The sequence below is a fragment of the Erythrolamprus reginae genome, chromosome Z (genome assembly GCF_031021105.1).
Source record: "Erythrolamprus reginae isolate rEryReg1 chromosome Z, rEryReg1.hap1, whole genome shotgun sequence".
Lineage (NCBI taxonomy): Eukaryota > Metazoa > Chordata > Lepidosauria > Squamata > Dipsadidae > Erythrolamprus > Erythrolamprus reginae.
In genome coordinates, this window is record NC_091963.1 from 99,011,485 (window position 1) to 99,027,760 (window position 16,276).

At 40.4% G+C, this 16,276-nt stretch overlaps 1 protein-coding gene across 2 annotated transcripts in view; it reads right to left on the reverse strand.

Annotated features, from left to right (window-relative positions):
* Nucleotides 1-16,276, reverse strand: part of LOC139153692 (sodium channel protein type 4 subunit alpha-like) — an 86,854-nt gene that overhangs the window by 23,097 nt on the left and 47,481 nt on the right. For both annotated transcript variants that reach the window (XM_070727966.1, XM_070727965.1), the window contains exon 15: nucleotides 13,844-14,290. In XM_070727966.1, coding sequence (XP_070584067.1) covers nucleotides 13,844-14,290 — 447 coding nt within the window. The remainder of the gene's footprint in view (nucleotides 1-13,843; nucleotides 14,291-16,276) is intronic.

Here is a 16,276-nt window from a genome sequence, read left to right on the forward strand (position 1 = left end):
ACTCATTCATTACAATGCAGCTACTTAGTAATGTTTTCTCTCTCTGAAATTCTGCTACATTTATATCTCTTTTTAATTGATCTTTAGTCTCTATTAAATTATGTATTTACTGAACCTGGCATTTTCATTTTACAATAAATGCAATTAAAAGGGCAAATAATGTGGTAGAATGTTAGAAAAAGTGTCACTTTAATTACAGAGCTTCAGTTCTATAATTGATACTAATGTTTTAGTATACAGTACATGTTTCACTAAATGAGAATATATGTGGGATAAACTAAAAATAATTGTACATATATTTCTTATTTGAGAAAAATTGTTATATAACTAGAATGTGCCACTAGGTGTCAGTTTAATATAGCCCTATTCCTATAAACATTACTCTGTATGGGAAATCTTTGGCCATCAACTGAATTACTGCTTCTTAAAAAGCTTTTTGCTTTATTTTATTTGTCAAGTACGAATTTGTAATATTCATAGATATAACATTGTTTATATACATAAGATGGGTACTGATAAGAGGGAGCAATTGGACAAGGATGGGAGGCATGCTGGTGCTTATACATGCCCTTACTGATCTTTTAGGAATTGGGAGAAATCAACAGAAACCACAGAGTCAGATAGTGAGTTCCAAGCATTAATAACTCTGTTGCTAAAGTCGTATTTTCTACAGTCAAGTTCACTGAGTTTGTATCTGTTGTATGCTCGTGTATTGTTGTAGTAGAAACTGAAGTAGTTGTTGACAGGTAGGACATTGTAGCAAATAATTTTATGAGCTATGCTTACATAACCCTATATTAAAGGGTTAAATAATGTCCAGGAGGGAAGTGTTTTTAATAGGAAAGTGAACACAAGAACAAGGGGACACAATCTGAAGTTAGTTGGGGGAAAGATCAAAAGCAACATGAGAAAATATTATTTTACTGAAAGAGTAGTAGATCCTTGGAACAAACTTCCAGCAGATGTGGTAGATAAATCCACAGTAACTGAATTTAAACATGCCTGGGATAAACATATATCCATCCTAAGATAAAATACAGAAAATAGTATAAGGGCAGACTAGATGGACCATGAGGTCTTTTTCTGCCGTCAGACTTCTATGTTTCTATGTTTCTATGTTTCTATTATGCTGAAGGCGATGTAATTCTAAACTTTCTAATCCTAGGATTTCAAGTCTGGTTGCATAAGGTATTCTGTTGGAATGGAGGGCTCTTCTAGTAAAGTATCTCTGGACACTTTCTACTGTATATATGCAATGTGGGTTCCAGACAGATGAGCTATATTCAAGGACTAGTCTGGCGAAAGTTTTATATGCTCTGGTTAGTAGTGTGATATACCGGAGAAGAAGCTATGTAAGATTCGGTTAACAACTCAAGATCTTTGACAGAGTGAGGGTCATCTACAAGGTCTTGTTTATGCAGCTTGTATTTGGTGTTCTGATTCTTTTTGCCAGTGTGCAGGACAGAGCATTTGTTGGTTTTGATTTGGAGTTGCCAGATGTTTGACCATTCTGACAAAGTCTTTTTGGAGGGTAGCAAATTGGAGGGACACAGTTGCTTGTAATATGATTGAAAGGTCATTTATATAGAGTATAAAAAGTGTTGGTCCTAGTATGCTGCCTTGGGATAAATCGCTGTTAACAGGAACAGGATTAGCTGGGGCGCTCCCCATTTTGACCATGTTGTCTGTTTGACAGACACACAGTTATCCAGTCATGTAGGGGTCTAGAGATGCCATAGGGTTTAAGTTTCAGAAATAGTTTATCATGAACCACTGAGTCAAAGGCTTTACAGAATTCTATATAAATTGTGTCTATTGTTTTGCCCTGGTCAGGTTTTGAGGTCCATATGTTTTTGCAGTGTAGTAGTTGTAGATTGCAGGATAATTTTTTTCCTGCAACTGAATTGCTTGTTTGAAAGTAGGTTGTTAGTTTCTAGGTGGAGGGTAATGGATTGGTTTATGATTGATTCCATGACTTTGCATTTGATGCAGCATAGAGAGATTGGTCCGTAGTTTTCTACTAGACTGGGATCTCTCTTTTTGAAGATGGGGTTGACTGTAACTAGTGACCATAGGTTTGGTAGGGAACTGGTCCTGTAAGATTTTTCAAATATTATGCTTAGTGGTTCAGCTATGGCTGTGGAGAGCTTTTTTAGGAAGTATGCACACAGTCCATCAAGTCCAATTGACAGAGAAGGTTTTAGGCCACACAATGTTTTTTCAATGTTGTCTTCAGTGAAGTCTATTTGTGTTAAATTGTGAGTATTTGTAGTACGTGTAGGCAATTTTGGGTATGAGCCATTGCTGTTTACAAAGACTGAGCCAAAGAATGTGTTGAAGAGGTTAGCTTTCATTTATTCATCATAGCATTATTTATTGAGAGGCCTCTTTAGTGGAGGTATAGATCTTGAGTCCTTGAGTTTGTTATGTACAAAGTTGTAGAAGGTACGGTTGGATTTGGGGCGCAGGAGGTTTTCCTCTTGTTTGCTGTGATAGTTGAAGCATTCTGTTTTTATTTAGTGGCATATATTTCTGTGGCAGTTTTTGAACTTGGCTACATATCCTGCTTTGTTTTTCCGCCAGAGGGACTAGAATTCATAACCTCCAATAGCTTGAAGGCCAACATCCGAACCACTACACCAAACTGGCTCTTACTAATGTAATTATTATATTAACAAGGGGGAATGGGCAGGAAGCTGCCCATGTTAGCAGTGAGCTTAATCTGTTCGCATGCGTGATGGGGCTCTGTAACAAAATAGGAAGCGAAGTGTGATATTTAGGGACAAATCACAGACAATGTTTTCAGGAAGGTTGAGATCATGTGTAGGTTGGATATTTTTTAGGTTTAGTGACTTTTTGTAGAATATAGCTACTCCGCTATCTCTGCGGGTTTTATGGTCGGACCGGAAGACAAGGTAGTTTCTTGCTTTGATTATGGAGTGAGGGAGAGATGTGTTTATCCATGTTTCACAGACAAAAATAATGTTGTGTCAGTGTTTAGTAGGATGAGGAATTTGGGCATTTTGTTAACTATGCTTCTTGCATTGATTAGTTTGCATTTAATATTAGTATTGGATTGGATAGAGGAAATAAGGAGTGTGCTTACATAGTTTTGGTTGGTGGTGCATGGGATGTTGTTTTGTTGTTGGGGGATGTTGGCTATTGTAGGATGGATTGCGGGTCTTCTTTTTGATGCGCTCTGTATGGTATTCTATGTATAAGTTTGTTTCACCTAGATTTAGTCATCTTTTGAGTCCTGCATGGAGTTCACTGGAGTGGATGCATTGTAATAGATATAGATCTAGTCTAGATCTAAGTTTGCTGTGATTGATACTGTTTCTGGCAATGGAGTTTATAGCGTGGATAAAGTTCCATTTGTTGGACTCGTTTTTACAAACCACTCTGCAGAATTGGAGGGGCCATCGAGTCGTCTTTATTCTTATGCTCGGGGCCAACTCTGGAAACTTTGATGATTTCTTTGGGCTTAATGGTTTGTGCATGATGGCTGCTGCTGATGTTGCATACTACGTTGATGTTAGGCTCATCGTTTTCATCCAAATAAGATTTCATTATGATGTTTTTGCTCATGCTCGATGTTGTCTTTGACTATAATGGAGATGTCAGTGGTTGAGTTGGTAGGTCCTTGTAGTTGTTTTGAGGTAGTATTTGAAGTGATGGTTGTTGAATGGTTCTAGGTATTTAGTTTTGTTTATTTTGCATTTTTCTGTGCTTGGATTTTTGTTTATCCAAAGATGTAAAACATGGTTCTAGGTACACTAGTAGTCGTGATTCTAGGCATGCCAGTAGTCCTGCTTCTAATATTGTTTCAATGGTTTCTATGGTTGTTTGTTGGGCCTTTGTGGTTGCCTCCAAGGTATGGATATATCAATGAAGTCGCCTAGTTTTGGTGAGCATTATGTGCTTGTGTGTTGTTGCGGTTGAAGGTGAAGTAGTCGCTAACAGGAAGGACATTTTGGTATATGATTTTATAAACTATAACTAAGTTGGAACTGAGACGACGGAGTTGTAAGTTGTCTAATCAAAGAATTTAAAGTCTGGCCGAATAAGGTATTTTGTTGTGGGAAGAGGAGTGGAGGACTCTTCTTGTGAAATATTTCTGGACTCTCTCAATTGTATTGATGTCAGATATGGAATGCGGGTTCCATACAGGTGAGCTGTATTCTAGGATTGATCTGACAAAAACGTTTTGTATGCTCTGGTTAGCAGATCAATGTTACCAGAGAAGAAGCTGCGAAGGATTATGAAGTGACTCGAGACAGCACGTAACGAGACGGTTCGCTTTATTTCTCAGCTCTTTAGAAGTGACTACCAGCTGGAACGCGTCTCAGCTGGAGCCGGCAAAACCGGCTCTATTTATACACAAAGTTCCCGCTCAAACGCGAGCTGTCAGCGCCGCAGCCAATCAGGCGCAACCTATTTACATAGTCTGCCTAGAGACAGTTTACATGGCAATACACTGAGGCAATACACTTAATATTCAACACCCCTCCCTTCCTAGACAAAAAAACCCATACAGATTATACAGAAAGCCATGTGACATATTCATCCAATCGGTGAGGTCTTTGGGTGTTTCTTGTGGACCTGCGCAATTCAGTTAGTCCTTCGTCGCAGGCATGGAAGGAGGTCGATTCGCTAGTACCTCCTCTGGACTCCGACGGGCCTGGTTGCACTCCGAGGCCCAGAGTTGAGTGGGCTGGCACATCTCCGACCTCCGTTGACGAGGATGATTCCGGGAGGCTGGCCGAGCGGCTTCGGATGGGTGAGTCCAGATTTAAGTCCGTCCATGTTGGCGTTGCGTTGTTTTCCATCGGTGGGCCTGCGTGTGCAATCAGCGGGTTAACGGTAGCATTAGCCCCAGTTTCTGGGCACCTTCTCAAATGATCGATGTGCCTAGTCCATACTCGGCCATCGTTCAAAGAAATCAAATAAGTTTTTGGTGCTTTTTGTTGAATAACAGTGCCCTTAAGCCACTTTGGCCCCCCATCAAAATTCCTTGCGAATACACATTGCCCCATATACATATGCCTCTCAACATTATCAACATTAGCATTTACATAATTCTTTGTACAATACACAGGATGTAGTCTGTCCAAGGTTGATCTGAGCTTCCTGCCCATTAAAATCTCTGCTGGGCTTCTATTTGTTCTTGAATTGGGAGTCATATGTTGTGCCAATAAAAATTCATCAAGGTGCTCTTGCACCTCCCCAGGGCCAGCCCTCTTCAATGCTTCCTTGGCAACCCTTACGTATCTCTCTGCCAATCCGTTCGCCCATGGCGAAAAAGGAGAAATGAGGGCATGCCTTACCCCTAACTGATCCAGGAAGAGTTCAAACTGTCTGGCTGTCAGTTGGGGCCCATTGTCTGAAACCAACACATCTGGGCAGCCATGCGTGGCAAAAAGGTGGCGTAACGCTTTAATAGTTGAGCATGTGGTGATGTTATGCATCAATATTATTTCGACCCACTTAGAATATGCGTCTACCACGATTAGAAAATATTTAGAATCAATGGGACCAGCAAAATCTATATGCAATCTAGACCACGGGCCCTGGGGTGGCTCCCAGTCCATAGGTGTTGTTTTTGGGGGTTTAGGCCGTGACTCCTGGCAAGGGTCACACTTTGACACCCAACTCTCAATGTGGCCATCAAGCCCCGGCCACCAGAAATGGCCCCTTGCTAGCCCCTTCATCCTCACGATTCCTGGATGGCCCACATGGAGCATGGTTAAAACCTTAGATTGCAGAGTTTCAGGAATTACAACCCGGTCGCCCCATAACAGGCAGCCCTTAACAACAGAGAGTTCTAACCTTTTACTTTTAAAATCAGACAAGTCTGTCCCCAAGTGTTCATTATTCCACCCTTTGAGAACACAATTTACAACTTTTATGAGAATGGGGTCTTTAGCTGTATGCTCGGCTACCTCCTTGGCAGTAGTCAGTGGGTTATCAGCCAACTCTATTAATAAGACATCAGCGGATGGGGCAGGATCCTCTACTAAGTCGGGAATGGGGCATCTGCTAAGGCCATCCGCATGGTTGATGGTTGTCCCTCCCTTATGAATTAGTTCATATTGATATCCTGCCAAGAATATTCCCCACCTTAGTAAGCGGGGGGACATAAAAGGTGGAGTTGGTCTGTCTGGGGCTAGAAGGCCTAACAAGGGTTTGTGATCGGTTACTAATTGGAATTTCCGACCAAAAATGTAATTGTGGAATTTCTTTACTCCTGAGACTAATGCTAACGCCTCCTTGTCTAGCTGACTGTAGTTTCTTTCTGTGCTAGACAGGGTTCTGGAGAAAAATGCGATAGGGGCCTCTGTACCGTTAGGCAGTACATGAGCCAGTACACTACCCACCCCGTAAGGGGAAGCATCGCACGTAAGACGTAGGGGAAGTAATGAACTGTACTGTACCACTACGCTTTTGGACGTTAATAGACTTTTTATTCGGGTAAATGCTTCACTCTCAATTTTCCCCCATTGCCAGGGAACTTCCTTCTGAAGCAGCCGGTGGAGGGGTTCCGCTGCTGTGGCCTTCTGCCTCAAAAAAACAGAGTAGAAATTAAGTAATCCCAAAAAAGCTTGTAATTCAGACTTATTTTGTGGCTCGGGAGCGTTTTGTATTGCCCTAACTTTCTCGCTAGTGGGATGAATCCCTTCGCCATCAATAGTGTATCCCAGAAAATTAACACTGCTGGTTCCCCATACACATTTCCCTGGTTTAACCCTAAGGCCTTTGTCCTGTAGCCTAGTTAGAACTTGTCTTATTCTAGCATTTAATTGGGCCTGATCCCTTCCAGAAATTAGAATGTCATCAAAGTAAGGTATAGTTCCTCCTATTCCAGTGAGGAGGCGTTCCATCAAACTCTGGAATATCCCCGGGGCTACACTGACCCCAAATTGCAATCGGGTGCAACGGAACGCTCCCCTATGGGTGACAATGGTTTGGAAATATGATGTAGGTTCGTCTACGGGAAGCTGTAGGTAAGCCTGGGCTAGGTCGATCTTTGCAAATACCTTCCCCTCCCCCAGGGAATGCAGTAAGTGCTGTACAACAGGTATGGGGTATGGGTGGTGTTGTAAGGCTCTGTTCAGGGTTGACTTGTAATCTGCGCACACACGTAAAGAGCCGTCTGGTTTGAGGGGAGTGACAATTGGTGTTTCCCAGGGCGCTTGATCAATTGGCACTAGAATACCCTGATGGATGAGTTTGTCTAACTCAATATCTAGTTTGGGTAACAGAGGTAGAGGAACTCTCCGTGCTTTGAGCCGGATTGGAGGCACCTTAGGGTCTAGTGAGAAAGATATAGGTGGCCCTTTATACGTCCCTAGAGTTGGACTGAATACATTTGGAAACTCTTTGACAAAATCAGGATTGTCAGAATGTGTAATTGTGTGGATGCCAGAAATCCCTATTCCCAATGGGTCCATCCAATCTAAGCCTAAAAGGGAATGAGTTTGCCCTGACACAATTAGTAATGGAAGGTCACCCTTAAAACATTTGTATACAATTGGTACATTTACAATGCCTAAAACAGGAATTAATTGCCCCTGAAAATCCTTAATACGTAAATCAGAATGCATTAAGTTATGTTTGTTAACATGAGGCATATAAAGTTTAACCTTTGTCCAAGGCATAATGCTATAACGAGAACCAGTGTCCAGTTCCATCTGGCATGGTTTAGCATTTAACAGCAAAGAAATGTTAATTTTTGTTTTGGTGGTTGTTACCGTATTAATAGTGATGTTCTGAGTACCTCTTATGTAGTCGCGGTTATAGTTTGAGTGCTTGTTTCGGCCGAAGGAGCGGAAGCCTCTATTCCCTCGGGTTTGGTTGTTGAATCTGGCAGCCCTTGTAGAGGAGAAGGTGTCCTCAGGAGTTGGGGCTCTGCAAGCGGCAGCAATGTGCCCACGGCGGCCGCAACGGCGGCAATCGGCGTCCCGGAAGGGGCATTGATGGCGGGGATGGTTTCCGCGGCAACCGGAACAGGGAAGAATTTGACGTGGAGGTCTTGAGGCTTGGAGGTGGTCTTGTCGAATTAGGAAGCAGTCGTCTTCGGGGTGTGGAGGTGTAGTTGCTTCGGAAGGAGAGTTGGCTTGTTGAGGAGGCGAATAGATGTGAGCCACGACTTCCTGTTTATCGTTTTGCTTGAGTTCTCGAGCAGCTGCTTCAGCGACTTCAGCTGTCTGGGCGAGTTTGATCACGTTTTGAAGTGAAGGCTCCTCTTCGGTCAGGAGCTTGTTTCTCACCGTAGAGTTTTTCATTCCGAAGATGAGGGCGTCAATTAAGCGCGCTTCCGGATTTTTAAACCGGCACTTTGACAGCACGGCTCTGAGGCGCGTCGCGTATTGGTTGATAGACTCTCCCTCAAGTTGTCCCATTCTGGAGAACTGGTGGCGGTAGACGATCGGCGGTTTTGTCGGTTTGAAATGGTCGGAGAGCTTCGTCTTCAGGGAGTCCCAGGAAATGGAATTCACCGGAGTTGGGTCGGTCAACGTCTGGGCGAGATCGAACATTTCGGTGCCGCAGTAGTTTAAGAAAATTGCTCTCTTCCGATCGGCATCGGCGTTTCTCATGCCCGCAGCCTCGAGGAACACTTCGAATTTCGCTAGATAAGCGTCCCATGTAGTCTTCTCCGGGTTGAAGTAGTCTGGAGCTCTCCCGACCGGCAAGGGATCCATTGCGGCAGGCGAAGGCTCGTTCTTCCGTCGTCGCCAGGTGAAGTGACTCGAGACAGCACGTAACGAGACGGTTCGCTTTATTTCTCAGCTCTTTAGAAGTGACTACCAGCTGGAACGCGTCTCAGCTGGAGCCGGCAAAACCGGCTCTATTTATACACAAAGTTCCCGCTCAAACGCGAGCTGTCAGCGCCGCAGCCAATCAGGCGCAACCTATTTACATAGTCTGCCTAGAGACAGTTTACATGGCAATACACTGAGGCAATACACTTAATATTCAACAGATTAGGTTAACAACTCTTAGTGCCTTTTTGTCAATGTTGTTGCAGTGGGCTCTAGAACTTAGGTCGTTAGATATGAGTACTCCAAGGTCTTTGACAGAGTGAGGGTCATCAATTCCTCCAAGTTTATATTTAGTAAACCAACAGTAATCTGCTATCATTGAGTCATACCAAAAACTCTGGTAGCAGTATTCCATTACTTTAATGTCCTGCTGAGACCACTCACATTGTTCATCGCTTACACCCCCAAGATTTGGAGGGAAGAAATCTAAATGTGAATGCAAAAAAGTGCATTTTCAGAGACATGCAACATCCAATACACTGATATGCTTTAAGCAGTTCCTCAACACTTCAGCATATTCTCAAGATTTATTTTTTCTTAAGAAGTTTTCACAGATCCACTTGGAGCTTGTTCAAACTCTCAGCTCTCATAAGCTGATATAAGGACCAACAAATACACCTTCTTTCAGTTTTGCTGGTGAAATGCTGGAGAATTTCTGTGAAATAAACTTGAGCCCTTGTGGCTTTCACAAAGTTTTTAATCAATCCCAACTTTATATGCAGTGGAGGAAGAAAGATTTTTGTTGGATCAACTAAAGGATTAAGCTGTACATTGTGTATATCTGGAGCACAGATGTTTCTTTGACCTAAGTCACGTCGAACATAATGCTCTACTGTATTTCTACTGTCCCATAAACACAAGAAGACCCTCACTCAGTTATATGTCTATAGAACTACGGTGCGTAAAACACGATTTGAGTATTGCCCACAAGATCATATGCTGCAATGTCCTACCAGTCAATGACTACTTCAGCTTCAACCGCAACAACACAAGAGCACGCAACAGATTCAAACTTAATACAAACCGCTCCAAACTTGACTGTAAAAAATATGATTTCAACAATCGAGTTATCGAAGCGTGGAACTCATTACCGGACTCAATTGTGTCAACCCCAAACCCCCAACGTTTCTCCCTTAGACTCTCCACGATTGACCTCTCCAGGTTCCTAATAGGCCAGTAAGGGGGTGTACATAAGTGCACTGGTGTGCCTTTCGTCCCCTGTCCAATTGTCTTTCCTTTCTCTCACTTATCATATATATTTTCTTTCTTTCATATATCCTCTCCTCTAAGTTCATTTTACCCTTATATATATTACTACATGTCTATTTTTCTTCCTATGTATTTGTGTATTGGACAAATGAATGAATGAATGAATGAATGAATGAATGAATGAATGAATAAATAAATAAATAAATAAATAAATAAATAAATAAATAAATGTCAGTGTAAGAGGCCTGTAGAGGCCTGTCTCTTGTCACAGTCTCACATACCACTCTTGCTGTGATCACCACCCTTTTCTGACTGACTCAAATCTTACCACCTCATAACAGTTAGCTCTTCCCCATAACATGTGACTTTCCAAGAAGCAGTCATAGAAACATAGAAACATAGAAGTCTGACGGCAGAAAAAGACCCCATGGTCCATCTAGTCTGCCCTTATACTATTTTCTGTATTTTATCTTAGGATGGATATATGTTTATCCCAGGCATGTTTAAATTCAGTTACTGTGGTTTTATCTACCACGTCTGCTGGAAGTTTGTTCCAAGGATCTACTACTCTTTCAGTAAAATAATATTTTCTCATGTTGCTTTTGATCTTTCCCCCAACTAACCTCAGATTGTGTCCCCTTGTTCTTGTGTTCACTTTCCTATTAAAAACACTTCCCTCCTGGACCTTATTTAACCCTTTAATATATTTAAATGTTTCGATCATGTCCCCCCTTTTCCTTCTGTCCTCCAGACTATACAGATTGAGTTCATTAAGTCTTTCCTGATACGTTTTATACTTAAGACCTTCCACCATTCTTGTAGCCCGTCTTTGGACCCGTTCAATTTTGTCAATATCTTTTTGTAGGTGAGGTCTCCAGAACTGAACACAGTGTTCCAAATGTGGTCTCACCAGCATTCTATATAGCGGGATCATAATCTCCCTCTTCCTGCTTGTTATACCTCTAGCTATGCAGCCAAGCATCCTACTTGCTTTCCCTACTGCCTGACTGCACTGTTCACCCATTTTGAGACTGTCAGAAATCACTACGCCTAAATCCTTTTCTTTTGAAGTATTTGCTAACACAGAACTGCCAATACAATAGTCAGATTGAGGATTCCTTTTCCCCAAGTGCATTATTTTACATTTGGAAACATTAAACTGCAGTTTCCATTGCTTTGACCATTTATCTAGTAAAGCTAAATCATTTACCATATTGCCGACGCCTCCAGGAATATCAACCCTATTGCACACTTTAGAGTCATCGGCAAATAGGCAAACCTTCCCTACCAGACCTTCCCCTATGTCACTCACAAACATATTAAAAAGAATAGGACCCAGAACAGACCCTTGTGGCACACCGCTTGTAACCTGACTCTGCTCAGAATACTCGCCATTCACAACAACCCTCTGGTGTCTATGCTTCAGCCAGCTGCAAATCCATTGAACTATCCAGGGATTAAGTCCAATCTTCACTAATTTATCTATCAGCTCTTTATGTGGAACCGTATCAAAGGCTTTGCTGAAGTCCAGGTAGGCAATATCCACGGCACCACCTTCATTTGGACCTGGTTGCCATAACTGAGACATGGTTTAAGGATTCTAATGAATGGGAAATATCCATACCAGGATATACACTGTATAGGAAGGATAGAATAGAGAGAAGGGGAGGTGGAGTAGCCATTTATGTTAAAGAAACTCTAAAAACAACACTAATTCAAAATACATGTCAAGATCTAGAGACCCTCTGGATTTGCATGCAAAATAAAGACGGTTCTGTCATTAGAATTGGGGTGATCTATAGGCCTCCAGGGCAATCTGAGGAATATGACAACAAGATGGTGGATGAAATTACCCAAATGGCAGTAAAGGGAGATATTGTGGTTATGGGTGATTTCAACATGCCTGATGTTGACTGGAATATCCCCAGTGCCCTTACATGCAAAAGTAAGAATATAGTAGAGGCCTTTACAGGAGCAGCTCTGGCACAGCTGGTTAAGACACCAACTAGAGGGGAGAATATTCTAGATTTAGTTTTTACGAATGGGAATTGGGTTTCAGATGTCAAGGTAGGAGAAAATTTAGGTTGCAGTGACCATCTATGTTTGTGGTTTGATGTAAAAACTCATTGTGAGCAATCCTATAATGCAACCAAAGTATTGGATTTCAGAAAAACAAATTTTAATGCAATGGGGGAATATTTAGATAATGAATTAAAGGGGAGGGATAAAATGGCAGGAGCGAGCACCCAGTGGACTGTATTTAAAAAGGCCATCTTAAAAGCCACTGGACTGTATGTAAGACAAATAACTAAAGGTAAAAGGAAGAAGAAACCGATATGGTTTAGCAATGATGTAAGGACTATAGTCAATGAAAAAAAGGCTGCCTATAGGAGGTATAAAGAGTCTGGAAGTATAGCTGATAGGGAGGTGTATAAAATGAGACAGAAGGAGGCGAAACAGATAATATATGCTGCTAAAGCCTCAAAAGAGGAAGAAATTGCCAAATCTCTAAAGAAGGGGGATAAAACCTTCTTCAGATATATTAGTGATAAGAAGAAGAAAAACTGCGGCATCACGAAGCTTAGTACCGGGAAAAATACATGCATTAATGGGAATAAGGAGATCGCTGACCATTTCAATAGCTACTTCTGTTCAGTTTTCTCAAAAGACACCTTACAAAATAATACTATAGAGGGATATAGCATTGCCTCCAACTGTACGGATTCAGCTCCAGTGATCTTAGAAGCCGATGTCTTAGAAGAACTTGAACGATTAAAGATAAATAAGGCAATGGGTCCAGATGGCATCCACCCCAGAGTTCTTAAAGAACTCAGATCTGTCATTGCTACCCCCCTGACTGATTTGTTTAACCAATCCTTGTTAACAGGAGATGTTCCTGAGGATTGGAGAATGGCAAGTGTTGTGGCTATCCACAAGAAGGGCAGTAGAGAAGAAGCTGGTAACTACAGGCCAGTTAGCTTGACATCAGTTGTCGTTAAAATGATGGAGACTCTACTGAAAAAGAGGATAAATCAGCACCTAAAAAACAATAAATTATTGGACCCATTGGCTGACTGCACTGGAAATACTCCTTCCCATAAAACTCACTAAAAACTTTATTGATGTTGTGCCTGCAAGAAAATTCACAATTAAGTACGACAAGCAAAGAAATGGGAATAATATAGAAAAAGCACATAAAATAGAAATAATGTAATAATAAAAATGCTTCTATATCACAAACTTTATGCGATAGAGCAAAACTAAGCATATTTTTGGCATCCGTACATCAAACTCCATAAAACAGACATATTAACTTTGGTGATATTTTTTGTGTTGACCAATGTAATGAGATTATGTGCCATCTGGTCATTTCTGAATTCTAGAGACTACATAAATAGATTTTCTCCATGGAGGCAGCATATTAATATGTGAAGATAATAATCATCAACACATGATGCATTTGAAAAACAACAGATATTTTGAAAAGGCTTATAAGAGGAGTTAAGAATAAAGAATGGCGTTATGGAATTTACTGTTTTTAGATATTGCCATTTTTTATTCTCAAGTGCTACTTATTCAATTGTTCTTCTATCTAGCTTTACACCTTCCATAAAGCTACATAACTTGTGAACAGGAATTGTTCTAGAATCCTCTTCAATTCATAATGCAATTGGTAATGATAGATAACCTACCTTTGTCAAACATTTTTGAGAATAGTCTCATCAAAGGAGCCTGAATGTGAATAGGTTTCAAAAAACAAACTCCAGCCAGCTACATCTCTGCACTAACCTCTTTGGGAGGAAAAAACTCACCTTGATGTCATCAGCAGTTTCTTCACCTGTATCAGTTTCATCATAAAGATCAGACTCCTCAGATGCTATAGGTACATTTATGGTCAGGTTGGGATTATTAATGAAGTTCATTTGGCTCAGTTCATCAATGAGTTGCTCTTTTTTTACTATTCCATCCATGTATTCGGACTTGAAATCCTGGCTTGTATCTACATGGTTGAGAGTGTCCATGTGGTTGAGAACAAAGTTTTCTTTTTTACTGTCATCTGGTTCATCAGATGATAGCTCTGTTTTCTCTTTCAGTTCTCTGTGAAGCAGCAGGAGGACATGTTTCTTTGCAAAATCAATCCCTCGATTGATTCTTCCAATTGCAATTTGCAAATTGTTCATCTCACTATCATCATCAGATCCTGCCAGGCTATCGGCACTGAAGGAGCTAAGCAGCAAAGCTAAAAACAGGTTCAGTACCTAAAGGGACAAAAGCAAATATCACTTTTAAAAACTATTCAGAATACTTTCACATGTTCTGAATTGGGGATTTTGTCCCTAGTGCTGAGCTGACCACAAGGCAACAGAAGGAAATAACCAAGGATAGGTTCTGCCAGCCAATTCACAAGGCTTAAGAAAAATAAAGATAATGGAAAGAAATGTAAGAAAATATCTTATGTTGTCAGAGAATATATGTTCTCATTTAAGAAAATCCAAAATTTATATAAATCATGCAAAATAAGTATGTGCTGTATAACAACACAGCTTGTTTTCCAACGTGATCTGTCTATCAGGGAAACCTGGTCTATACTACCCAAATATTGGATGGAGCATACTGCTTCCACTTTCACCTTTCAGCCCCAATCCAGGGGTCTTTGCAGGTAGTCACTTTTGTGACAAACTATTTTTGTATTAAGTTTATATTTACTGACAAAAGAAAATATAAATTTTATACAACACAGTTTGTTTGGTTTCCAAATATAATGTTGTTACCTTAAACATCTAGTTTATCCAAGCATTTCCTGCATTTTAACAGGATGCTATTCATTGCATATAAGCACAAAATCTGATACTTATTTTATTTATTAATTTGTCAGCCAGGAACTTTGTGGCAGGTTGATTACATTAAAACATTGAAACACATCCAGGCCTTGAGTCATAACTCATTTGTATTACACTATTACATCAACTTCTCTATGGCCTACTTTCTGATAATTGTGAAGAATATACAGTACAGTAAAAGCCAATGAAATATTTAAATTATGGATAAGGTATATTTAAAATAAATAAAACAACTCCCTTCTTAAAGATCTGCTTATTAGATATTGTTCAGAGGAAGATGGGGGACGGACTATAGCAAATATCTCCCAAAGTTAAACCTCGCTAGAGACTAATATTTTCTTCAGTTGTTATATAATAATAATATAAAATCTAATTTGATTTACTTTTGCCTCATTCAAGATTATTACATTCAAAAAGCAAAAATAATATTAAAATATTTGTTCATTTTTTGGGGGGAAATGATGGAAAAGCACTTTTCAATATTATAAGATAACACAATGTAGTGATTACTAAATCACAATGGCACACAAGTCCTATACTTATGTGAGAAACTTATTATTTGCACTATTTTGCAATTGGTCATCTGGAGAGAAACCTGTGATGGTTTATGTGTTCCTAACATTTTTAGAATGGTGGCAACCATGATGATCTCGGAGAGGCCAAAGAAGAAAGAAGTGAAAGATATTGACAAAATTGAACGGGTCCAAAGACGGGCTACAAGAATGGTGGAAGGTCTTAAGTATAAAACGTATCAGGCAAGACTAAATGAACTCAATCTGTATAGTCTGGAAGACAGAAGGAAAAGGGGGGACATGATCGAAACATTTAAATATGTCAAAGGGTTAAATAGGGTTCAGGAGGGAAGTGTTTTTAATGGGAAAGTGAACACAAGAACAAGGGGACACAATCTGAAGTTAGTTGGGGGAAAGATCAAGGGCAACATGAGAAAATATTATTTTACTGAAAGAGTAGTAGATCCTTGGAACAAACTTCCAGCAGACGTGGTCGGTAAATCCACAGTAACCGAATTTAAACATGCCTGGGATAAACATATATCCATCCTAAGATAAAATACAGGAAATAGTATAAGGGCAGACTAGATGAAAAAGACTAGAGGTCTTTTTCTGCCGTCAGTCTTCTATGTTTCTAAAGGAGAGAAAGTTCTTCTCTCGTGAAATAAATCTGATGAGCAATAGGCAGTGTTGAACCAGGATTTAGTGACTGTGGTATGGACAATATCTTCAGTTCATTCTAGGAAAAAGGGAAGGCCTTCATCCCACAATATAGCATTAATTTACAAGAGTTAGTTCCAAAAATTGAGTGATAACCATGATTATATATGGGACCATAATAGGATTAGGGAAATTTCTGACGATTCAGCTACTTTTAGCCGTAATGGACAAG